The 27,432-nt window shown below is 46.7% G+C and overlaps 1 protein-coding gene across 1 annotated transcript; it reads right to left on the reverse strand.

Annotated features, from left to right (window-relative positions):
• Positions 1-2,718: 2,718 nt before the first annotated feature.
• Positions 2,719-4,581, reverse strand: LOC135376899 (TNF receptor-associated factor 6-like). Its single transcript, XM_064609340.1, has one exon. It carries the CDS (start codon positions 4,227-4,229, stop codon positions 2,976-2,978), a length of 1,254 nt encoding a protein of 417 aa, XP_064465410.1. The 5' UTR covers positions 4,230-4,581; the 3' UTR covers positions 2,719-2,975.
• Positions 4,582-27,432: the final 22,851 nt, after the last annotated feature.

Consider the following 27,432-nt stretch of genomic DNA (forward strand, 5'->3'; position numbering starts at 1 on the left):
AGAAAACAAAGCTTTTTGAATGCTTTATCAGCTATGATGTCCACATGTAAATTATATGACATATTTGACTCAATACGGACACCGAGGTACTTGAAATTAATGACACGATTCAATAGGACACCATTAATAGAGTAATCGTAGAGACTTCCGCTTTCTACGACAGACACTAATCATAACACTTTTTCCGATATTAAAAGACATTTGCCATTCGTCACACCACTTAGCAACATCCGCGATACAACTGTTAAGTTTGATTTGATCTGCAACGTCCATTATCTCGGTATAAATTACTGCATCATCAGCATAAAGTTGCATCCCTTTGTCACATAGACTTGTCAGGTTATAAATATAAAGAAGAAACAATAACGGACCCAAAACGGAACCCTGAGGTACTCCGGACGCAACTGGCAGTGCACAAGATCCACCCTCTGATAAGTGTGTAGTGGGAGCGGCCCGTAAAGTAGGCCCAAAGCCAGTTCAAACTTTGGTCGTTAAAGAGGTTAAAGAGGGAAACCCTGTCGAAAGCCTTAGATAAATCTAAGAAGATTAAGTCCACCTGTCCGTTACGATCAATGACTGATGATAAGTCAAATGTTAATTCAGTAAGTTGTGTTACCGTCGACAAGCCTTAATAAGCCTTTCGTAATTGACTTATTAGTTTTCGCATTCTCCGCTGTTTTGATCGAGAAAAATACCCGAAGTGAACTTTTTTTTTCACATTTCCATGGTCATTCGACCTTTCACCAGTGCGCCTTTCGCTTTCACTGAAATAGCTGACAAATACGACACCGAACATGAAGCGAAAATGGATGCGCTTGTGGATCGAAATTCCTCTGGACTAACTGAAACAGCTTGACATTAAGCGAAATAACACGTTCTCGTAGAAATTCCTCTCAACCCCACACTACCCGGCAACACACGAGCTGTTCATCTCACAATATCATGCTCAGATTGACACAGTAGCTGTTCCTATGTCGGTGGTTTTTCCACGCAAGCCCGATAATTGATCGCAATGACGGCACGCAGAACAAACAGTCATTCAGGATTATATTTTTCTATTTTCTGATTCGATTCGCAGTTTTGCCAGTAGAAAATCAGGGACGCTGCAGATTGCGGGTAAAATGTGGATGCACCCGTACGGCGTCCGCGTGTACACCAGTATCACACGCCGGATGCGGGTACGAATTTACTTACCCGCACTCACCCCTACACATGATCCCGTCTGCTTTGGAAATCAAAATATCATTCGTGCACGCTATTAACGTCAAAGTGAAACCCAACTTCTTCACTCTAACACAGCGTCTGTGAAGGAGACGATACCAGCTATACTACTACCTCGCTTCCTCATAGGCATACGACGGCCCTAACGCTCTCGCGCATCTTAGCAGAGGAAAGAAAGAAGAAAAAAAAACGAAATCGAAGCCATCGCGAAGTTTAGGTGACTTCACCAAAAATGTAACTATCTTAGCCGACTTCCGCTGAAACGTAACGCGTCGCTGTTTTCTCCAAATCGTTGTTCCCTAAAATGACGTTCGCTAAAACGAGGCTCGCTAAACGGATGGGCTCCCACTTTGGGCACGTTGGCGTGCAAAAGGATTCAGCACAGTATATTCATAAAGTTCTAAAAGTGATAATATAACTGCATATGAAACAAGACATTTATTTGACTCAAAAACGCGTTCCACAGAATGTTGCTTTTCATGCACGCAAAAGCATGCTTAGGTTCTCAATGATAGAAACGGCAGCAGTCATTGTGCAATCTCGACCCGCATGTTACGAATTCTATATTTGATTTATAATGTCCGAGAAGCCTGATAGGTGTTACATCAACAACCATTCTAGAAATATATCGAGTCACTGAAATACATAAAATAGAATCACCTGGTACAATAAACGACTTCTCTAACGGGATCACACGGAAATAATACTGAAAAATCATTGGTTGTCCAGAATATGGAAGTCTGGCGTCGAGTCATTCCGAAACTACTCCCGATCTGCAATTATACATTTCTACGTGTATTGCAAGAAAACGGAAACAGGAAACATCGGAGACCCTGCACTCCTATAGACACGGTGTTTCACCTAATGTGATAAAAAAATTCTAACTGGCGGCATACTAGCTGGAGGATTATTAGAGTTTCGGCAGTTACCTTGTGGAAACTTTTGCCGCCATTTAGGAAGGCTTTAGACAGTTTTTAATCCAAGATTTTTTTTTTCAATCTAACTTTGAAAATTGCCAAGCGAACCTTACTTTTGTTTACGGAAATATGAAGTCATCCACGGATAACCTTAGACCCAGCAAAAAGAATGCACAGTATAGCGGCAGAAATAATCGGAAAAATTTGTAAATGTGATGCTTTAGCCCCGCCTGCTTGATTGTCCCAAAAGCGCGCTTTTTTTCGACAATAAAGCAGGCGGGGCTAAAGCAGCACTTCTACTAATTTTTGTTTTTCAACTGTTTCTGTCGGTATACAGTGCATTGGGTCTGCGGTTACACTCTGAAAACTGAACTTCACCGCATATCACGCTCTTCGCCAACCATCGCCAAAAACGACAGGGTTATCGCTTCTGATTCGAGGAGAGAGGGAGGCGTATGCCTTTTTGTATCAATTATCATATATTCAAATTGACACAAAAAGGCGTACGCCCCCCTCTCTCTTCGAATCAGAAGCGATAACTCGATCATTCGTGGCTATGGTTGGAGCAGAGCGTGCTATGCAGTGAAGTTCAGTTCTTAGAGTGTATCCGTGGAGGACTTCATATTTCTGTAAAAAAAACAAGAGGTTGGCTTGGCAATTTTCGAAGTTCGTTCAAAAATAAATTTCCCTCAATGAAAAATTGTCTAGACCCTTCCAAGGGATTCCAGAAGGTACTTGCCGAAAGTCACACAATCCTCCGGGAAGTACGTCGCCAATTTGTGTTTTTTATCACTTTAGGTGAAACATCCTGTATATGCAATAGAATTTGGAGCAGACTTAGACGTGAACTCCTAAGACAACACCGATACAAACAGCGTCGTCAACTATAAAGCCACCATCTCTGATTTCGCCGAGTCTACAGAACTCCAGATCACCAAAAGCAGGGTTTGCCGTGGAGGTCGGCCTCATCCTATTAACTGGAACTCCGGAACTTCGGTAGTCTTCTGTGTAATCATAACTTTTTTCAATGCTCTTCAGCCTGTCACTAGGATGTAGCAGAATGTAATAGTGAGGGTTCAAAAGTGGCCATTTTAATAGATCATTCGAGCTTTCACCGATACTGAGATACAGCCCTAGGTACATGCCATCACACTGATGTTGCAGCATCATGTTTAGCTTCGCAGAATACCCGCACAGCAGGAAAGCATCCGTAGAACGACAAGCCTCCTCCTTCGACTCACCTTCACGAATAAACATTTCGAAATCTCGAAAATGACACCATACCTCATTTGTTCCAAACTTCACAATATACTTTACTGCGTCTAGCTTATTATCCATTCGAAAGAAACGCTCGACGAATTCTTCAATTTTCTGCGTGCTGGAGTGCGAGGCTACTTGAAGCTCAGTACAGTTTCTCTGCAAGGACATGATACCTGCGGCTACGTGCGTCATATGCGCTGCTGTTCGGCCTTGTTGCTCTAGCACTTTATCTAACACCAGCTTTGCACCATCAATGCCAATAGTATGATTGTTAACCTGCGTGTCAATCGCGCACAGTCTCTGCATGACAGTTTCTAACGATTCATCGATCTTGGTCTCAATGTTGTTCTTGTCCGTACTCACTTGACTTCCCTCGACTGAAGAACTTGCAGTCTGGCATCGTTGTTCACTGCAATGACTGACAATATCACGACGTTGCACTGTAGCATGGCATCTGTTACACGACACGACATGGAATTCGCAGTCGTTCAAAAAGTGAGTCGTGATATCTTCTAAATTCCCAACAAAGTCGCACCCGTGGCCGGAATTGCAGCAGCGGAGTTTCTGTTTTTTAAGATGACTCGGTTTGAAGGTAAATTCTTGCACTTCTTCCTCTTGAATTGTCCCGCCGTCTAAGGGACACTGTCGGTTACCTTGCAGAACCGCTTGGTAGCACTGGTTACAGAGCGCGTGGGAACATTCCAGGATAAACGTCTCTTTGGGCACCACGTTGCATAAAGAACAGCACCGAGCGGGAAGAAGGTCCACAAACTCAACAGGACGCCAATCCATCGCATTCGAAAATCCACTTATGTGCTTTACATATGTCATGTTTTCTCCTGAAGCGCAAACACTCCGAATCAAGCCGTGCGTTTTACGACGTAGTATCGTGAGCTTTATGACGGGAAACACGGGAGCGCGTGGCAGATAGTCTCGTCCGCCGCCTTACGGCCGCTTCTTGCCGTCACTCCCGACACATTCTGTTGGCATGGAACGACGTTGATACGGATTGATAGGGGTTGCTTCACCTTCGCCGTGCGCCTGCGTATTCCTGTTGACTGTTTTCAAAGAGCGCCCGATTGCAGCAGGAAGCTGATACTTCTATACATGCTGAATGGATGTCTAGCGTCGTAGCGAAACGCAAACTGTTGGGACTGCAGGCAATGTAAAGAAAAAAAAAGTGAAGGTCATGGTTATCAACCACGAAAGAAAAGGGTCGTGTTTGATACAACCCCTTTGCACGTACATCGTGCATGGCGGGGGCAGGCATCACAGAAAGCAGTAAAACTCTCGTCATTTGCTCCCATGTGTCGCCACAGAGCACCGCCACGCGTGCGAGTGGAGGTTATCTGCTACGCGCTCGTGTGGTCCCCTGGTCCCTTTCATAAAGCTCACGATAACAGTTCTATGTCGACGCTCCGAGGCGACAGCGTAAGCACCGTGACAAAGATATACATGAATCTGTCACAAGACCGATAACGTTATCTTCGACTTTGAGCTCGTGTCATTACTGAGCTGCTTGTATCCATCCTAGTTACGCAGCCCACTGCTGCCTCGATTACTCATGAGCCGTTCGACCACAGTTCGGAAGCGCTTGCGTGTGGGAGAATAAGCATTAGTGCGAACGACAGGGTTTTGGAAGGAAGAAGAGGGGAAAACGCACGTGAGGAAATTCGTTTTTCGTTCTTCAGCGTAGACGGTCAGGAAAATAAAGGTAGTTTTATTATGACGTACGACTCTGACATGGCGACCGAGCCCAACAGAGCCAAGACGACAACGATCCGAACGACGAGCACCCGCCAGAAGCACTTGTTTCTCAAACGGTAGGAACTAATGCGAATATCATCGACATGCTTACCCAGATTATGGCATCACTCACGGAGTTGCTCCAACGTCAGCAGCCAGCGTTTGTTTAGGATATTTAATATAACCAAGTAAACTTGTGCAGTACAAGTTCAATACAGTTCCAATATAATGTAGCACAAACTAATTACACAAAATGCTTACACAAGAGAAGTCACACTCTAAGACAAGCTAAAACAAGTGTAATATTCCCAAAGAATCCCACAAAAGAGCGCCACTAAGGGAGCCAGTGACAATTCAAGGAGACACGGCCGCGGCGGACACTATAATGTACCGTGTCGACCATCTTCGGAGGAACTCTGTCTCTCCAAGTGTAACAAACTGGGTCTCCAAGAAAATGACTACCTGCTTGTGGAGCGACATGAGGAGAGGGTACTGAACGCGAAAGCGCCTGCTTTGAGCTACCGCTCTGCATCTGTTCTTCCACAAGACGTACCTTGCCACTGCAACGAGCAGAAGAACAAACCTGTCCCTGATCCGGTAGCGGAACGGGAAAACCCGGCAAACGAGAGTCCAAAACGTCCTTGCTACAACGCAGTCGTCTAACACGTGTGACACTGATTCAATGTTGGGACAATTCGGACAAAGGGAGGTATTGGTAACACCCCACCGATTTAAGCGATCACGCGTAGGTAGAACTCCCCAGGCCGCCTTCCACAAAATGTCACAGACTTCGCGTGGGAAATTGTCGGGCCGGATATCACCCCACGATAGACCCATGTTTCTCAAGTTATCCGATCGGGGTTCATCCAAGAGACATAGCAATTCGCAGATACGTGATGCAGGGACCGATCGAGGATCGACCGGAGGGTCCTGAGCCTGTATGTCGCAAAATCGCTCTGCGATACGTCGATAAAACAGGGACGGGGAAGTGGCTTCAGGGTACCTATTCCCTAGTCCGCGAGGAACTAATGCTCTGCGAAAGTGGCCCATCCAGTGCAATGCAAGCGCACGCGCTGAATGGTCAGTATCGTCAAGAACACGAAGGACAGCCCGAAGGGCAAGCAGTGTACAAAAAGTAGAAATGCACGGGAGGCTCCAGCCTCCCTGGGATCGCGGCTGTTGTAGGACCGCGCGTCTAACAAGATCTGTCCTTCCTCCCCAAAAGAAGGAGAATATTGTTACGAAGAGATAGAGGAAGGCGGGAGCACGAAATGCTCGCGACCCACCTCATTCATTAAACGGTATTCTTTCTTCAGACTCGGTTGTGCCTGCCCATTCCTTACAAATTGGTGGAGGTGCGCTCTCCCCATCTACAACTATAGTTCAAGCTGAAATTACGCAGTGGACTAACAATCTTCGCTACAATGCCTCCTCCATCTGAGCCAACCCCGCCGTCCGGCACGTCCGGCACCACCAGGTTTTTAACCCGTCAGCGGGACCCGCCCTTTTTCTCGGGCGACAGCGATGTTCACGATTGGCTCACCCAAGTCGACCGCGTAGCCGCCTTCAACAACGGGACGACGCGGCCAAACTGTTGAACATTGTCTTCTATCTGAAGGAGACGGCACAAGTTTGGTTCGATAATCACGAGCATCAGATCTCGACCTGGGAAACCTTCAAGACACTACTCGAACAAACCTTCGGTTAAGGAGAGACCAGAAAAACCGACGCGGCATCGCGGCTCAACACCAGACAACACCAGACAGGAGTGCTCGCGACCAACCTCATTCATTAAACTGTATTCTTTCTTCAGACTCGGTTGTGCCTGCCCATTCCTTACAATATCAACGAAGAAACCCTAGTGCATACAGCACGGGGCGGTATAGCAACCCGGGAAACGAACCACAGCTTACTACATAGCACATTCTTGATTAGATACGCACGCTCCTGAAAAGGTAGGTCAAACCTACTGGCTATCGAAACCTTGCGTTCAACGTCCTGCAGCAGCCCAAGCAGCACAATGTACTGAAAGTCGGGTGATATAGGGGTGGTCGGTATGTGTCTTATCAGATGTGTATGTGTCACTTCAGTTTCATGAGTCTGTTCAAGGCCTTCCACCTACCCGTCCACCCCTATTGCACTCGACTTTCAGTACATTGTGCTGCTTGGGAGGGAATCCCGGTTTTCTCGTGCCACGCCCCGTTGGTCAAACACTACCCCCAGGATTCGAAGGCATAAGCACTGCTCTATACCGCCCAAGAAGTTGCCACTAAAACCAGCAACTGGCAATGCCTTACTTTTTGTATTGTTAAGCCGAGCACCAGAAACACGCGAATACTCGCCAAAAATCTGAAGCGCTTCACACAGGCTATCACTGTCCCTGAGAAAGAGTGTAATGTCATCTGCATACACAGATACCACCACCGAACCGCCTCAGGGGAGCAGAAACCCACGAATACGAGGGCAAGCAGCAAGCCTACGTAACAGCGGATCTATGCACAACACGAACAGCATTGGGGATAACGGGCACCCCTGACGAACCCCACGTGTTATTGAAAACGGCTGCGCTATCACTTGTCAAGTCTGAGTACAACGACCGAAGCAGAGAGATGGAGGCTACGGCAAAGCCAAACATACGCAGAACACCAAAAAGATAATAATGCTCCACGCGATCAAAGGCCTTGGCCTGATCAAACGAGACGACTGAACCAGGCTGGTGAAAGCTGTGGGCATATTCAATGGCATTTCGTGTCAATAGCAAGGACGAGAAGATAGTTCTGCCCAAAACAGAGCAGGTTTGGAATGAACAGACGAGGTAGGGAAGTGCATTCCTCAAACGTGTTGCGATAAGTGAAGCAAGGATCATGTAATCACTATTCAGCAACGTAATAGGACGCCAGGATTGTGGCGAGTTGCTATTGCCACCCTTCGGAATAAGGACAATGCGATCATGCTTGAAAGAAGGCGGAAGACTGTGCTCTTGTAGAAATCTAGTGAACAACGCGACCATAGACGGACCCAATGCTGTCCAAAAGCATTTGTAGAACGGCACAGGCAGCCCGTCTGTGCCCGGAGCAGAAGAGACTTTTTGTTCAGCAAGGACGGCTTTAACTTCTGATAAGGTCACAGAACAACACAATGCCGATCCCAAATCATCTGGCAGTTCGGGCTACGAAGCCAGGAAACGTAACATCTCTTCGCGAACCTCGCTTTCCTGGCTCTCAGAAGAGAACAATTGTGCAAAGAAAGTGCGAAATACTTGAACGATGTCTGATGGGGCAGAGGAGACAGACCCATCCGCCATGCGTACTTGTTCGACATGACTCTGTCGAGGTTGCCTAATGTCGGAGTTACGCATGTAGCGCAACACGTCGGGGTCCAAGATAGGACGGTTGCGGTTGAACATAACTGCCGCTGTCAGGGACGAAAAGCGCAAAGCTCGGAAATAGCGCTCTTTCAGGATGTCCAGATATTCTTGCATGAACAACGTAAGGTGCCCTCCACGTTTCACTATGAGCATTCGACGACGAAGTTCATTTAAATGTTCAGTGAGAGCAACCTTCCTGCGTCTACCAGCTGCGATCAAAAGCTCTGACCAGTGCCGCTTAAGGGTGTCCCAGGCGACCGGGTCGAAGTATATCTCACGCAAAGAGTCACGGATTGACACCTCTGCTTCTGAAGTAACTTCGGGATCGTGTAATATTGCTCTATCTAGCCTCCACCAGCCGGGCCCTCGAGTTTCAAAAGTCGAGAGATCCAGCGCGATCCAGCGCGAAAAAAGGTACATGATCTGAAATATATCCCATCGAGACAGGAAACGGTGACGTTCGGCATTGAACGATGCAGTCAGCGTATTCATTAGGGACATATGCTCTGTCCAGACGACTAAACGAGTTCCCACGGGACCAAGTGTAGTTGAACTGGCTGCCATACAAATGGACCCAGGCATCAGTTAAGGAATACTGCTGCACTATTCGCCTCAGTTCACGCGCGTTCCACGTAGGCCGGCCGAAACCTGGACCAAATACATCCCTGCGAGAATCTAAAACACAGTTAAAATCCCCTATTAATATAAGTGGATACGGTTCAAGCATGAACGAGTGCAAGTTTTGAGAAAAAAAACGTTAGATAACCCGGGACGAGCGGGTCCGTACACGTTGAGAACACGACCTTTACAGTTTGCGATGTAAATATCAAGACACACTACGCGGCCTGCAGCGCCATAACAACAAATACAATCACGAAGCAGCGACAGTCGGAAGACAACTACACCGACTCCCTCCCACCGCGCAGACCCCAACGAGAAGAAACAGTTAACAGAAAACCGCCTACGAAAATCACATACGCCTTTGGGCGAACTAAAGTACGTTTCCTGGAGGAGCAATAGGTCATAAGAGGACACCCGAGCAAGGTGCAGTATCTCACGCTGCTTATCCGGGCATTTAAATCCCTCGGCATTCAGAGTGAGTAGGCTTAGTCGCATGAAGAGTAAAAGGCTCATCATCATTCCTGGGAAGATCCCGAGTCCGTACTAAGCTCCATTACGTGGTCGCTTCTTCTTCTTTTGCACTTCCTTGGGTCTACTCGTTGAGCGCATTATCCTCTTGCAATCTGGCCGACTACAGTCCACCTGAACAGTATCCACAGGTGCCCCATTCGTTGAGGATGCAGCAGCTGGCGGAGGAGACACGAAGTTCTCATCGGCAGGTACGTTGTCACCTGGAGGGCTAGAAGTCAAGGGAGGCTCACCCTCGGAATCCATTTTCTGATCCAGCGATGCATCCTCTGATTCATAGCAAACCGTGTTGGAGTCTTCAGATGAAACTTCCATTGAAACATTCCTCTCCGGACACGGCGACACCTTTTGTACTGCGCTGGATGACAGATGAGCTACTTGAGTTTCTGTCAGCACTCCTTGTGCTTCACCGGGCAAATCTTCAGCCTCCTGCTTCCGGGGATCGGCGATGGCATCGTGTTGCGGCGGAAAAGCAACTGCTGGCGAGACCAATACTTCAGAATACGGTCGCCTCTCTGTGCAGTCAGCGGTAGCATGGTTGGCTCCACACCTTTGACAGGGTCGCTGACAGGATGACGTTGGGTGACCGAACGTGCTACACCGGTCGCAGAATTCTTCGCGGCAAGCAGCCTTAAAATGACCCTCTTTTTTGCAACGTCGACAGACCTTCTTCGTGCCAACGTAACCAAACGTTACGCGATGGCCAACTACACGAAGAAAATTAGGAACCGGGTTGTTCACGGACATCTCGATTTTCACCACTCTGTCCCCATTCCTCACTGTTGGCCTACCCTTGTATCGACAATAAGAAATATCCAGGACCCTGCCATGTGGATGAAGGGCACTACGAATACATTCATTTGGGATGAAAACTGGAAGATATCGACAGATGACGTTGACGACTCTGGGACCCACGGGGACGATTTCTACACTTTCATTCCCAACCTTAATACTGGCAGCCGCATGAACCTTCTTCATAGCGCTAGCTGGGTAGACTACCAGTAGTATGTAGGAGTTGTGAGGCTACAGGGATGAGAAAATACAACATTGTCACCAGGGCAGCGCCACCGTCACGCCGACTTTTTTCGCGTATTTTTCCTCGCGCGCGGCAGGCGGCGCTCGGGTGGAGGCTCTTACCGGTGGGTGGAGCGTGGCCGGAGGGCTGCGTGCGCGCTTACCCGCTCATATTTTTCAGCCTGGGCCGACTTCTTCCATCATTTTTCCACCTGGGACGACTTCACTCAATTTTTTTTCCGGTACAACAGGTGTGCAGTGGGCGGTTTACATGCAAAGGATAGTCATACACAAAAGTACAAGTGAAAATATATTTATTAAAGTCATCAATGTCAGGAATTATGTTATGACTCTGTGTGAAGGAGAGAAACTTAGCCAAAAGCATGAAGCAGAAGAAACACAATACACGTAATAAATAATATACTTGTAAGGTGCCAACGAGGAGGACGAGAGGGTGGGGTCACGAGGAAGAAAGAAGAGGACACAGTTTTGGACTATTGGGTTCCTTCGACAAGGAACATTACAATACTTATTACAGGTATGACGCAATAGCATAAAAGGGGTATCACAATTTTTATAAGTGATAATCACTCAAGTTTTCAATTAAGCAGAAAGGTAGCACATTTTAATCAAAGAAGATATTTTTAATCAATACGATTAGAATCAAAATTAAGAGTTTTATTATAAAAAGTCTAACATGAGCACCATAGTGGAGTTTTAATTACAAAGTTCTGATATGTAACTTCAAGAACAATGGCTGGGCCGACTTCTCTAGCACTTTCTTTATTATTCTTTCACCGCGCGGTGGGTGGAGCGCAGGTGAGGGGGCTGTCCGTGTGTTTACTAGCGGGCCGAAGAGCTGAGCGTACACTTATGGTTGTACATCCTGGGCTGACTTCTTTGGCTATTTTTCAGCCTGGGCCGACTTCGTTCGCATTTTTTTCATGCGACGCGCAAGTAGGGGCATGCACACTGACAACACCAGGCCACCTCTTTGGCGATTTTTCACCTTGGGCCGACTTCGTTTGCAATTTTTTTTTCAGATGGTGCGTGTATCAAAATTAAGTTTTCTTATAAAAAGTCTAACATGAGCACCCTAGCGGAGTTTTCATTACAAAGTTCAATGTACGTAACTTCATGCGCAACAGCTAATATTCATTATGATACATTTAATCAAAGAATATATTTTTAATCAATATGATTACAATCAAAATTAAAAGTTTTATTATAAAAAGTCTAACATTATTATACGTGAGCACCATAGTGGAGCTTTAATTACAAGTGCCGATAGTTAATTGCGGACAACAGAGAACCTGGAAGACCATGGGACACGAACACAAGAGGAAATAAAATCTATAACACTGCAAAGAAGATATTCTTAATCAAAACAACAGAATAACCTATCACTATCATAAAATCATCCTCGTGACTTAATCTAGTCGAATCCCATACAATTTTCATTCTAAGAGACACTACAAACCTTACTTTGTTTTATGAATTCAACACAGAAAATATATTAAAAATGAACTTCACCCCATTGCACGCTCCTATCAGCTCTAATAATATCTGCCCTGATTTGTTGAAGACGGGGGGCGTACGCCTGACAGTTATGAACATTTTCGAGCGCAATAGGGAAGACAAGTTCCAACATTACACAATTACTCAATTTCTTATTAAGTAAACAGCATAGACATACGGAAATAATGAGAAACACGATCAACAGCTAATAGAGAACCAAAACCCATCACATAAACAACAGACACACGCAGGAAAATAAATGAAAAAAGAATCTATCAAAACGATAAACGTGCACGGACGAATAGCAGAGAAACACTTTGAACGGCACATGATGAATAATTTAATACAGCACAGAGCTAACGCTGAATAGCAGAGAAACACTCTAAACGGCGCATCTACCATCATGTAAACAACAGACAGGAAAATAATTGAAAAAGAATCTATCAAAACGAGAAACATGCACGCATGAATAGCAGAGAAACACTATGAACGGCACACCATCCACATGTAAACAACGAAATAATGAGAAATACAATCAATAGCTAATACAGAACCAAACATATGCACCAAAGCAAACAAGAGGTACACAGAAGAAAATAATTGAAAAAAAGAATCTAATAAAACGAGAAACATGCACGGATGAATAGCACAGAAACGCTTTGAACGATGCATCTGCCAACACATAAACAACACACAGGAAAATAACAGCGAAACAAACTATCAAACATCACAATTTGAAATTGAAATAACATTTCTTTCGAAACTATCATAAAATCAACCTTGCGAGCTAACAATATAGAATTTTCACCCTACTCAGGCACTATAAACATTACCTTCACAGAGCTATCCAAACACGCATCACAGCTATGCTTTACACAGTACAACCAGACTGGAGACCTGGTGGGGTCACTCTCTCCCTCCATGCAGCCCGGTGGGGTCACTCTCTCCATCTATACAGCCCAAAAGCGAGGAATCCGTTGTCAATCTGTGGAGTGGGGAAATCCTCTCTCTTTTTCACATTCTTTCCTCCAAAAGGAAATATTCTTAGGACTGGTGTACAGAGACGATTTTTTTTTATTGATCGCAAATAGACATTGGAATTATTCGACTGTCAAGAACACAATAAGAATTCTATCAAAAAACAATAGCACACACAAAAAAATCTAAGAATAGACTTTTATGTCAGTGGAAACAGGTTTTAGAGAAACATTATCTAAGCAAACGAGAAAATATTATCGGCACAAACAATACCAAACGAGAAACGTTGCATTTAATGTATTTCAGATCAGACACAACTATTAGGCATTCATTATTCTCAACTCACATAATATCAATCGAGTGAAAGTCAAGTTTATTCAGTGATAGAAACAATACTAATTCGAAAACGAGAAACAAATTTAATTACATATTTTTTATGATAACTTTGCAACAGTAATTTCTACACGCAGAAGCCACAAACAACTCATCTGAAATGCAAATTAATGTGTTTGCTACAATGAAAATCATCGCACACAGCTCAAAAGGTACATTCCCATCTAGTAGAATATTTTTATTAATATCAATCGAGTGATCATCTGAAACAAAGTCAAAGCAGTAATTAATTTAGACAAACATTTTTCATAACCACGCAGCGCAAATATACATCACAGAAACACGTCTTTTTCATTCAGGGCCCACTAGTGGAAACGGAGCGAGAGAGGGAAGCTGAGTTCCCGTACACTTTCGTTAAGGTTACGCCCGCAGGGAGTAGGGGAATCCAACAAAGGTCTTGGTACCATAAACTCGCTCCCGTAAGTCCAGTTAGGGAAGGAGGGTTCTCTAGCGCTGTCTTGTACGTAGAATCATTGAAAGTACACGTTTTTTCCTTACACATCATATCTTTTTGTAAATTGAATTTCATAATTCTCACGACAGGTGGAACATTCTAAACCAGATAATAAAATTTTAATCAATAAAATAAACATAGATATGCTTTTAACTAAGTGTAGACGTGCAGTTGAAAACAGAAGAGACAATTGCTCTACATTGAAAAGATGGACAGATTTTGTACTCGATACCATAAGTCATGGGAAGATGTGATAAAACTGCTTCGAAAAGGAGGAGCCGCGAAATGATTTCATTATCGCTGCATTTCAATACGTCCTAGACATGGTCGTATTCGGAGATATGGTACAAACTACGGAACTGAAGGTGCAAGAGTTTATATGCTGAATCTACAATACTTAAAAAAATATCTGCACATCAACGTCGGAAGGGCCATTGGGATTGATGACGGAGTTTTTGAGGTTTGCCAACGAAGAATTGAAATACACTAGACCAGATGTAATTGTAATCATTGCAATGGGCATTGCGTACATCAAAAAGGCAGTCAGATCAAATTATCATATACAATCGGTCTATATCGCACGATTCATTACGGATTTGTTGAAATTACTAATATCTGAGATGGAAAGTACATAAAATCTTATCATGTGATATGTTCCACTACCACGGCAAACGCAATTATTTTATTCTACCAGTCAGGGATGTCGAATGAACAGAAGTTCAATATTGTCATGCAAGGTCTGATGTATCATCATATATTGAAACTCAACAAACATATCAACTGCGGTGGACCACCAGACGATTTTCGTCTAATACTCTCTTGTACGCCATTCAAGAATATTCATACAAAGAAAGGAAACATCAATAAGAGACTGTGCAAGTTCATCGCGACAAAGTGCAAGTTGTTGAATCAATACAAACACGGCGACAACATATCGCCTGCGTTGATTAACGCTGGATTCAAGCGCCCAATAATCAGAATAAACTATTTAATGTCTTCGGAATTCATCAATGAAGACAACAAACGAAAACTTCAGAGTTTGGAATAGAATTGTAATTTGTCGAAATAAACAAGTGTTTAACTGAAACAATAAATGTAATATTTGTCATCATTATAACGAATTCTACGCATCGCAACGAAAACAGCTTATGATTAGATTGAAGATTGCCAAGGAGACGAATATTCCACAATTTGTGTAAGAATTCTCATATGGAATGAGATCTGACCACCAAATAGGTTTTACTCGACTACACTCTGTACAAGTTCAACATCAGAAGGATAGAATTGCCGGAGGAGGATCGTTCGATCGTTCGATCGGAGAGAGTGACCCCACCGGGCTGCATAGAGGGAGAGAATAACCCCACCAGGTCTCCAGTCTGGTTGTACTGTGTAAAGCATAGCTGTGTGTTTCTTCTGCTTTATGCTTTTGGCTAAGTTTCTCTCCTTCACACAGAGTCATAACATAATTCCTGACATTGATGACTTTAATGAATATATTTTCACTTGTACTTTTGTGTATGACTATCCTTTGCATGTAAACCGCCCACTGCACACCTGTTGTACCGGAAAAAAAATTGTGAGTGAAGTCAGCCCGGGTGAAAAAATGATGGAAGAAGTTGGCCCCGGCTGAAAAATATGAGCGGGTAAGCGCGCACGCAGCCCTCCGGCCACGCTCCGCCCACCGGTAAGAGCCTCCACCCGAGCGCCGCCTGCCGCGCGCGAGGAAAAATACACGAAAAATGTCGGCGTGACGGTGGCGCTGCCCTGGTGACAATGTTGTAGTTTCTCATCCCCGTAGCCTCACAACCCCTACATACTACTACTACCACCAGGAAGGACGTTTCTCTCAGGTGTTGTACGCTGAAAACGGTGGCATCTCCGGCGACCGCCTCACTTGCATCGACGATGTCATCTACAGACGTCCCAGCAGGGACCGACACATTAAAAGCCCAGTCTTTCGACGGCGTGCGATCTGACATTGCTGTCCCGGTAGAAGGCGTCACTCAGATGACGACAACGTCCGGGGCGACCACGAAAATGTATCCAAAAATCAAGAGCCAAGAGAACACACGTCCGAACACTATGCTTCTTCGTCTTCGTTTGTATCTGTCACAACGTCACCGGATTTCACGTCATCTGTTGAATACTATGTTGAAGACGACGACTCAGCGCCTGCACGCCCACGCGACTGCTCACGCTTAGTTTCATTCTTCTCCTGAGCACCATCCAATAATCATCGTCATCATCTTACTCTCCCTGTACTGTATTCCAAAGTCGTGTCGTGAGCAGGATCGAGAACGCAACGGGTACTGACCGGGAAGACTACAGGGAGCTTGAACGATGGACCGTACTCAATTGAACAAAAGGCACAAGATTCTACGGAACCAGGTGCGACGATCCAGAACGATCTTGACCGACGAACGGCGGGTGAAGAACCCCAGGACATCACCGGATTGGCAGCACGCATCGACAGGCTGCAAAGCCTCAACGCCTCTCTCAAAGAAGTCGACGGTCTGATTGAGCCTTTTCTTACCGAAGATGAGTTTGACCAGGAGTTCACGAAGCAGCTGGATTATCAAAACAGAGTGCAAATGACCCTCTTCATGGCAAGGGCACACGTCTACGCCCGTCAACGTACAATGACCACCTAGGATATCCCTGCGATCGCACACCCACATGGAGATGCTCCCCCTGCGCTTGCACCCACAGCTCCACCATCACAAACGCAAGCCTCTGTTCGCTTTCCCAAACTAGAAATGATGAAGTTCGACGGCAAGCGATGTCATTGGCAGCAATTTTGGAGCCCATTCAATGCGACTATCCACACCAATGCATACCTCCCTGAGAGCATCAAGATGCACTACCTATAATGGCTGCACTACAAGGGGAAGCTGCGAACGTAGTGGAAGGCCTACAGTTGATTTCTGGCACTCCGTAATCGTTTCGGCATCGATAACCTCCTAATCCAAGAACACCTCAAAAGCCTGGCGGATATCAAACCCGTACGCTCGAGCCTAAATCTCTACGACTTATGAAGGCTATATGATACAGTCCAGGCTCACATCCGAGGACTGAACTGCCTTGGCACTACTACAGAGTCTTACTGCTCTATGCTGTACCCGATCTTGCTGAGATCTCTTCCGATGGATATGGCGTTGCAATTTAATCGTGTACTTACCAAGAAAACGTCATCGACCGCTGCGCCATCGCCCGCTTCGACGTCAGCCTCTACAGGCACATCGTTTCACAACAACGCGTTGAAGTCACTACTGACTGACTGACGAAGTAAAGCACAGCGAAGAACCCAGCGTACCTTTCAACCTCCACCCGAACATGAGCACACAAAGACGCCGCACTTTCGCAAGTTTAAACCGGCGAATGGTCGTCCAGTGACCACATGCATTGTACAACATGGTCAAGGCAGGCAAGGGAAATGAACACTGCCTCTTTTGCAACATGGCAAGCCATGCGATAGCAGACTGTACAAGCCCAAAGTCTCTGGCCGAAAACAAACACATATTAGCAGTGCAACGCCGATACTTCAGATGTTGCAAGCCGAATCACGCTGCAAGACATTGTAGAAGTCGTCCGAAGTGCCACAAATGTGCCGGTCACCACGCAACGACGATGTATGACCCAGAATATAAACCTGTGCCATCTGCCCTCGCTCCCGGAACGTCCGCGACAGTCACTCTGAAGACCACAGTCAACCGCTCCCCCCAACGCATTCTACTTCAGACCGCCACAGCCTTGGCACACGCAACAAAGGAGGAAGTCTTCACACGCCTAATCTTCGACGGCGGCAGTCAGCGCACGTTCATCACTCATCACTTGTCGCAAGCACTCGGCTGTCAGATCATTCGCACAGAGCACATCTCCATTGGGGCATTCGGAGTTCAGCACAGACGTCCAGAAGTACTGGAAGCAGTTGAGCTCAGTTTAAGGACCACGAATGGAAGAGGTGAACCTCAAAATCTAACAGCCCTGGTGGTGGAACAGATATGCTCCCAAGTCTTGGAAGTCCCACCTGATGTAATCAAAGAGCATGTGCAGCAGTACAAGCTGGCAATAGCCGACTATTGCGACGGTACCCTACGTCAACAAAGAGAGATCCTGACTGGTGCGGACAACTACTGGCAATTTGTTACCTGGCGCACTCCTCCTGTGTATCAAGGTGTACAAGCGGTCGAAACGACACTTGGCTGGACGCTGCAAGGACCATGCTCTCTACCGAACGTGGTGCGCACAGCAAGCTGTCACACGGTGACTGTGTTACACGTAAGCAAACATCGCGAAGCGGTGAGCAATATGATGGAGCGAATTTGGAACTTGGACAGTATCGGCATACGTTGCGATGAGACAGACGAAGCACAGCATCACTTTGTCCTCGATAACTTCAAAACGTCCATTCAGTTGAAGAACGACATATATTCAGTTGCCTTGCCGTGGAAACCAGTTGTGTCAATGCAAAAGAATAAGCACATTGCGGAGCAACGTCTTTCACAAGTCACGCGGCGTCTAACCAAGTCACAAAGTTTAATGGCGAGATACGACGCAGCCATACGTGAATATCTTGTCTCTGAAGTAGCAGAGAAGGTTACCCAAGAAATCGATCGGGCCCAAAACACAGCACACATATACTATATGCCGCATTACGCAGTCATCAGGGAGAATCAAATAACTACAAAGATGGGAATCGTCTTCGACGCATCCTCTCATGAACCTGGCACCAGCTCGCGCAATGATAACCTGAACTCGGGACCCAACGTAAATCCGGATATCATACCACTACTTATGAGCCTCCGCCTTTATCCAGTAGCCTTGATATCGGATATACAGAAGGCATTCCTCCAGATCGCCATACACGAGGATGACAGAGACGCCCTTAGGTTGCTGTGGTACAGAACTACTCCGGTAGACGGCAAGCCATTACCTGACGTTGAAACGTGGCGCATGACGAGGGTGACTTTCCGCACGGCCCCTAGCACGTTCCTCCTGGCAGCCACGTTACAGCACCACATCCAGCTGTATGCCAGCGAACATCCGAGATTAGCAAAGCTACTTGAAAATTCCATTTACGTGGACGACGTCATTTTTGGTGCGGCGAACGGGGAGGAGGCAGCGGAGATGTTCATGATAGGCAAGCCTGAGCGATGGGCAAGACACGTAAACAAACACAAACAGGAAGGCTCAAAACCAGCAAGACAAACCAGCGAAACGTCTTGCTTGTTTTGAGCCTTGGTGTGTGTGTTTGTTTACGTGTCTTGCCCATCGCTCAGGCTTGCTTATCATGGAATTTATCCACCAGCTAGCCTGCATTTACGCCATTCTGTCAGCGGAGATGTACGTCGAAACATTACAGCTGTTTGGGAAGGCTTCCTTGAAGCTCCAAAAATGGGGTTCGAACAATTATGCGATGCGCGAGAAGTTTAGTCCGAACCGGATGCTGTTTTAATAGGAAACACTCGAAACGAAACGAAAGTACTCGGCATTCCTTGGAACCAGGAGCAGGACACGCTGTCTGTCCCCCTTGACTTCCACTGCACTTCTGGAGAGTACAACGGCATGACCACGAAACGACAGGTGCTGCGCTCGGTGGCACAAATATATGACCCATTGGGCTTCATCGTTCCGTACACCGTCACCGGAAAGATCCTCCTACAGGAAATCTGGAAGCACGGGCTGGAGTGGGATGCTCCGCTACCAGATGACCTCGCTCGTAAATGGGGCGCTTGGCACAACCAGCTTCACGATCTCAAAAACATTGAAATGTTGAAATACCACGCTGTTACTCACGGGACATGAGCACTGAGATCCAGCTACAGCTACACTTTTTCTCTGATGCTAGCCGCGGCGCGTACGGTACCGTTGTTTATCTACGGCTCGGCGGCTGCGCGGACGGATACAACACGCAACTGATCGCAGCAAAATCAAGAATAGCACCAGCGAAGGAGATGACTCTAGCTCGTATGGAACTACTTGGTGCACTGATGTCAGCTCGTCTCGCCAGCTACTTGCGGGACAATTTCAAGCTCACCACCTCCGATTACTTTTGGACAGATTCAATGATTGCTTTGCAATCGATACGAGGGGACGCAAACCACTGGCCGCAGTTTGCGCGCAGCAGGGTCACAGAAATTCAACAGAAGATAAAGATCGATGGAGACACGTGGGAACAGACGCAAATCCCGCGGACTTGTTGACGCGAGGAACAAGTCCAAAGAAATTGCTACAGTCGAAGCTGTGGTGGAAAGGATCAGCATGGCTGGTGGAATCTGATGACATGTGGCCATCTCCTGAAGTCAATGAGACGACACAGACTCACGTTCATAAAGAGCAGATTGCGCTCCAGACCATCGCACCATCGTGCTCGGATCCGGTGATGGATCTGGAACGCTTTAGCAATGTCAATCACCTCCATCGGGTAACCGCGTGGATACTTCGATTCATCAAGAACTCCAGAGCAATAGATCGGCTCAACGGTCCCTTAAGCGGTAGTGAGATTCAACAGGCCGAACGCAACTGGGTAAAGCAAGAACAAGAATCTGCATTCGTGAACGAAATGAGCGCACTTGGAGCCAACAGGGCACTTCAGCGAAAATCGAAGCTGAAAGATCTAAGGTAATTTATTGACGACGATGGCATCCTCAGACCAGGAGGACGAATGGGCGGTAGTCTGCAAACATTTTTGGAAAGTCATTAAATTATACTGGCAACTCACTCGCCTTATGCGCGCCTTTTGATTTTACAATCCCATCGCCAAGTTTTCCACTCCGGAGTGCGTGACACTTTGGTGCAGCTACGCGAAAAGTTCTGGATACTCCGGGCACGCCAACAAGTCAAGCGGACACTACGAGGATGCGTTGCATGCAGAAGGAACGACGCAAGGCATTTGACACAACCTGATGGCCAACTTCCACCTGACAGAGCGACGACGAGTCATCCCTTCGAGGTCACCGGGATCGATTTTTCAGGGCCATTAACGTTAAAGCGAAGGAGGAACTACCAAAAGGGCTACATTGTCCTCTTCACTTGCGCCGTCACAAGGGCTGTACACCTTGAGCTGTGCGAGGACATGTCGGCGGTGAAGTTCTTGCAAACCTTCCAAGGATTTAAAGCTCGTAGGGGAATCTGCCAAACCATCTAATCGGACAATACCTTGACGTTCAAAAAGATCGCAAGAGAAATTCAGGACATACAAAGCATCCTGACGGACCCGCTCGTCCATGACTATTCTTCACGTAACGGCATCGGCTGGAAATTCATCCCTGAGCGCGCACCATGGTGAGGTGGTTTTTATGAAAGATCCCTAAAATCAGCATTGAGGAAAACCCTGTCCAGGAACGTCGTAAACTTCATGGAAATGCAAACTCTGCTGGCTGAGGTGGAGGTGATGATGAACTCGAGGCCTATAACCTTTGTTTATAACGAAAACTTCGAGCCGACACCACTCACTCCAGCAACCATGATAATGGGAAGACGTCTGCTCGCACCACCATCGACGGGATCTACCACACCACGGAACACACTCCATGATTCATCGTCCACAAAGATAATGGAGACATGGAAAGGACACCTGCATTACCTCTATGCAGTCTGGAATACGTGACAGAAAGAATACCTTTCGGAACTACGTTCTGCATACCACTCTAAAGGGATAAACGACTGCGACGTTCAAACCGGAGATCTGGTTCTTTTCAAAGAGCCCAACTGTCCCAGGCTTCAATGGAAAATCGGTATCGTTCACAAAGTTTTCACAGGGTCAGATAGACGAGTTAGTGTGTCTGATCAGGACTCCTGGTAGAACGACACTCAGAAGACCCGTCCAGCACTTCTACAAGCTCGAGTCACAAGAAAAACAGCCGAAATCTTGAAACACTCCATCATTATCATCTGTGGGTGGCAGGCTGTTGAATATTATGTTGAAGACGACTCAGCGCCTGCACGCCCACGCGACTGCTCATGCTAAATTTCATTCTTCTCCTGAGCACCATCCAATAAACGTCGTCATCTATTTGCTCTCCCTGTACTGTATTCCAAATCATCTTCACCTCTGTATCATGACACCGACAACGACTCGTCCAATGATTGGCGTCGACGTCAACGACTCGTCCAAGACTGCCGTGGAGTCTATGAGCGATCGTTCTCAATGGAACGACAGTGCCACACTGGGCTTTAGAATATCACGTCTTCGTGGAAGAGCTCTCGAGTGGCAAAAAAAAAAAAAGTAAAGGTGCCAAGATCAGAGACTGGACAGCCTGGATGGATGCGCTTGGCTAAGAGTTCGATCGATCACTATTATTTCGCCAGTGGTGTGAACTCGTGAACAGCAGAGGGCAAAGAACCAACGAAACTCGCGTTGACTGGGCGAGACTACGGCGGCGGCGGCGGCGGCTATCCGATGCGGACATCGTAGACTGGCTTATCGACGGCGTGGCTCACGAGTCACAAACCCATGTCAACATTCAATGAGCCACGAAGAGGAAATATACAAGACATGATACAACATGACCACAGGCGGACCGCAGACGAATATGAATCCACAGGCAGACCGCATCGCCAAGCACCAGTCCCGCGACTTCGCAAGGATTTCGACTATTTGCGCTGTTATGTGATGGTATTGGCATAATGGAAAACATTAGTCATATCCCTTGGTTCCTAGAATCGCGCGCTTTACTCCGCAAATTGCGTCCTCGACTAGGCCACATCAAACACCACAGTGCTAGATTGCAATCATATCAGCATCTTGATTTATATTCCGTGTTTCTGGTTCTTGCTAATTCGTTGTTCAGTGATTTCTCCTTACTAGAATTTTGGTGCTGCGGAAATGGATTATTTCAGCGCTTATTCTTTGTCGCTGACGTAACCAGGAATTGTGTTCGGACGGGGCTAAGGAGTGGCGTCGTAATGAAGTGATTGACCAATGCAAATGCGCACTCACTTGACGATCGTTAGGTTATCCCAAGCTCGTGATGATCCGATCTGGTCCCTTCGAAGAAACAGCACTACATTTCGATGGGGTTGGGGCGAGGTGAAACCCCCAAACACAAAGCGTACGTGCAACATAGGTATCCCCCAAAACAACCACCCTGCAACTGTTTCAGAGGGAAGGCGCGAGCGGCCCGTCGTTTCAAGGAAATTGGGGAAATGACTATTTCGAGAAACAATTTGGGAGCGACACTGCGGTTCTCTCTGGCAGTCCGCATCCAGACAGCGTCTTAACCTCTGTCTTAAACTCGCTGTAGATAGTCATGCAAATAAACCGGTAGTCTTGTGAACGACCACTGATTAATCATCACCCATTGGTACCTCCATGCAAAAGTTCAAATTCTTATTTGTCTCTGAGCAGATGCCCAATAAACAGGCAATCAAATCCAACATTTTCTCTATCTAAAACGTCACGAGCTCTTATGATGCAGACAAATACTAGATGATTCTAGATTCGTCCAGCACGTAATTTGGCGAGCTGAGTACGTCATTCTATAGGAATCTCGAAACGTTCCTGTTGTATACCAGTACGTAAACAACCCCTGGGTGGCATCAGTCTTGCGTGAATTTTTCAAGAAGGCCGCGAGGACCCATGGTTGCTTCTTAGTTAGAGGCGTCAGTTTTTGAGTTTAATTAAACACGATTCCTGTCCATTCTTCTGCTCCCTATTTTACTTAAGTAACGGCCTTGTAATGCGGGAATCCCTCCAGAATTTCTGTCGGCCATCCTCGGGTTGCGCAAAACACTAAATTTACTACCACATAACACGAAAATTGCGAACAACTGAGGCGAAACGCGGTTTCAAGATCAACCCGGCTGGTGCGCGCGGTTGCCGACAGCCGACGGCGTGCGACACTGACGTCCCACTCAAGGTCACGTGATTGAGCCGACTTACGTGGGCCTCACAATTTGGCCATGGAGCGCACCATGTACCGGAATTATGTAAGGGTAAAAAATGACTGTACACGACGACTATGAACGACGACTCAATTTCGGATGCGAAAGGAGCAGAGTTAAAGGACACCAGAACAGGCCAACGAAAACGATATGATGCAGGAAATTATCAAATTCAAGCTTAGCGATGTGATGTCATTCGCTCGAAACAAACAGGGCGACTGGCTTATCAGGTTTCCGCAATTGTTATCGTAAACACATTCGGATGCAGTAAAACTCGCTACTTTCCGGAGTTTTAGCAGATCGGCAACACTCTGCCAATCTGTGATGAGCATGCTAACTCTCACCCCTTGCCGGTCAAGGTACTCGAGCACCTTTTGAAAGCCTGCTGTTGCTGGAGTCAACTTCATTAGTATAGAAGGACACAATGAAATTTGTGGCACGTAATAGCTTTACATTAAAACTTGAATGCACAGCACACACAGACACTGCCTGTAACAACAATATGCTACCATGTATGTGGGATATGGGGTAGTTCCATGGTTGGGAAAAGGCTGAGTATGATCACACAGAAGTCACGCCACGTCAGACGCCACGAGTGTGATCACACAGAAGTCAGACAGACTCCTAAGGAACTCCTAAGTTGTTGCTGATTTCACTGAAATCAGCAACAACTTAGGAGTTCCTTAGGAGTCTGCTGTGACTGTTTTGTCTTCCCTGTGCCCAAGCTCAGACTTCCCCAAACTCAAATAATTTCGCAACCAGCTTCTCTGGAAACTCCGTAGTTTTACCTACAACCGCCGACTAGAGGGCTTAGCAGCTCCATATTTGTCGTTCACATGTTCGCATTGTGTGCAAGCCATAGTGCAAGTTCGTGCGGACACTTACCTGCAACTTGGATCCTTTGGTGCTATCCTCTTTGTTGCCGTCGAACGAGGCAGGTGCCGCATCCCTTTTCAGCGACTTTTCCAGTCCAAATCAGCCGTCAGGGGAACGACCTCGAAACATTCTGATGCAAAATGCTTCGAGGACACACGACGGTTGCTTGATAAATTTAGAGCACTCAACCACTGGTTTCGTACCACCCATTGAAGCACAAAATCAACTGGGAACTTGGTACGAAACATCTTTGTTATAGGCGTACCTGCTCGTACTGCGAGAAGCACGGCATTCTCACAATTCACTCACACTGCATCTCTCACAAAGTGACAACTTAGACGAAGTTGTGTGTACTGACTAGCCGGAGGAAAAAAAAAGATGATCAAATTAAGACGCAGATGGTGCCCGTACGTACAGATGACTCTCGATTTCGCTTTCACCCTGACGAGTGACGATTGCTGGCGATTGCGAAACTGCGAGCCAGTAAACAAGCCACGAAGAGCCAAAGCGAAAGCTGAGCATGACGTCAGCTGTTAAGTGGACGATAGGACGGAAACCAAAAAACAGATTTCGCAGCAAATACAGAGTATTCGGCCAAACTATTTTGGAAATACATTCAGTAAGCATCAACCTTTATGCCTGCTAGTTTTTGTTGTAATCTGTGACAGTGAGTTTCCTCCGGAGCTGACCTTTAATGTCCATATTGAAATGTATCCATGTATAGTAAACTTCGCCAGTCATACCGGTGGTTACAGTGCTACAGAAAGCCTCCCAATGCAGGCTATACTGAGGTATGCTCATGTGTTTTCTGCGGTTGGGTAGTTCACGGCTACCATATTTCCAGATCAGGAGGGACTGCACATCTCCCTCTCCTTCACCACCACCACATTTCACTTTTTCTTTTTTCTGTTTTCACCCTTCCCCCTACTCCCTTGCCTGGCTGCACCGAGCCGCCACCCGCGAGCAGGCTGACGCACTGCCCCAAACACCATCCTCCCTTCTCTACGACAAGGTCGCCACCAACTTCGTCTGCGGCAGTATAGGGCGTGTTCTAACTTATTGAGCGTGACTGTCGAGGTTGCTAAGATAGTTTTGTCACTTCTCGAGTAGATGGCGGCACAAGCATCTTCTCTCTTCGTAAGTGAAACGCATCGCAAGCCTTCCAATGTCGCGGTAGGTTGGTTGGTCCAGGCCTCCGAGAGGGAGATGACGTTGCAGTTAGCCAGAACCGGGTCAGCCGCTATGTCCATAACATGTGCATTGGGGTTCCGCATGTTAGAGCCCCCATGTTTGTTGTTCTCCTTGGCCCACCGCACCATCTTTTCGTAAATGTCGAGACTAGTAGGTACTGTTTTTGTTTTGTTTTCTGTCTGGCACGCTGCCCCTTTACATTGTAGATGAAATTGGCGCCGTTTGTCGTTAGATTATGGGGAAGGGGTAACGTTGGGGAGACGAGAGACCTGCATGCCTAGGCTGGCGGCACATTGCTCGGGGGAGAGGGTACTGGGATGGGGGGGAAGGGGAGGACCGTTAACTTATTTGCTGGTAAGCACAATCCCCTGGAGTTGGGGTTGCTCAGATATGCTGGTGGGCTGCACAGCTCGCTGTAGTCTGCGTCATGCATCTGGCTTTGCTCGACGTCCTCCAGACGACAGACCTCATGAGCCCATTATCATTTGACCTTTCATGCCATCTACACTTCACTTCTCCTATGTCCTCGTATTTATAGCGCTCAGCAGCAATATGGTCTCATACCAACAAGCCCAAATATCGTCACTCGTCGAAGACGGTTGGGTGTTCGCTCCTATTGCTTGTTGTCAACACGTGTACGAACAGAGGCTCTCCAGCGGTAACCGCATACGACGATTTCTCGACGGAAAAAAGGCCAACTTCCCACCAGCACCAGGGCCCATGGAAGAAGGAAACACAAGGAGCGGCCCCTCCCACAGTTTTCTATCGGGACGAGCATAGCCGGCCTCGCATTGCATTCTGGGATGCTCCTACCTACCACGTGACCGCTCACGTGACCCTCCAGGCAGCATGGCTCCAGCAAAGCAGACGACGCGAATTGTAGTTGTGTGGGATCACTCTGGTTTACACTTCGCAAAATAAACTTCGAAAATAAACTTCTCGAAATAAATCACGAAAAAATCCACGATGTAAAGATAAAGCCGTAAAAATCAACTTTTGCGATACAAACGCTTCAGATTCAAACTTTCAAAATAAATCGTCTCTGATTATTCGACAGGCACGACAGCCTCAGAGCAGCGAAGGCTTTTGGCTCCCGCGTCTCAAAATAGTTCCCCGCAGGGTGAGGCTTTCTGCGGTGGGCTGGGAACGAGAGTACCGAGTCTGGACGAATCGTTTAATGTATTCTCCGCCGGCTATCAGGATTCTGTTGACACTGCAGTGAATGATTTGTTCTGCTGCTCGCCTGTCAAATTTGAGTATGTCGAACTCTGGGCAGCGTTCACACGGGGCAACTTTTTCCAGCAACTATGAGCAACTTTGGAGTAGCTGTCAGCCGATAAACCTCCAGCAACTCGAGTTGCTCACCGCCGTATTCTTGAACGAGCCTCGACTCGAAACTCGACTCGAGCTGCTCCTCGAGGCCGGTTTTGCGCTTCATAAATCGACCTTGACTCGAAACGCTC

This window comes from Ornithodoros turicata, unplaced genomic scaffold, assembly GCF_037126465.1.
Source record: "Ornithodoros turicata isolate Travis unplaced genomic scaffold, ASM3712646v1 ctg00001359.1, whole genome shotgun sequence".
Taxonomy (NCBI): domain Eukaryota; kingdom Metazoa; phylum Arthropoda; class Arachnida; order Ixodida; family Argasidae; genus Ornithodoros; species Ornithodoros turicata.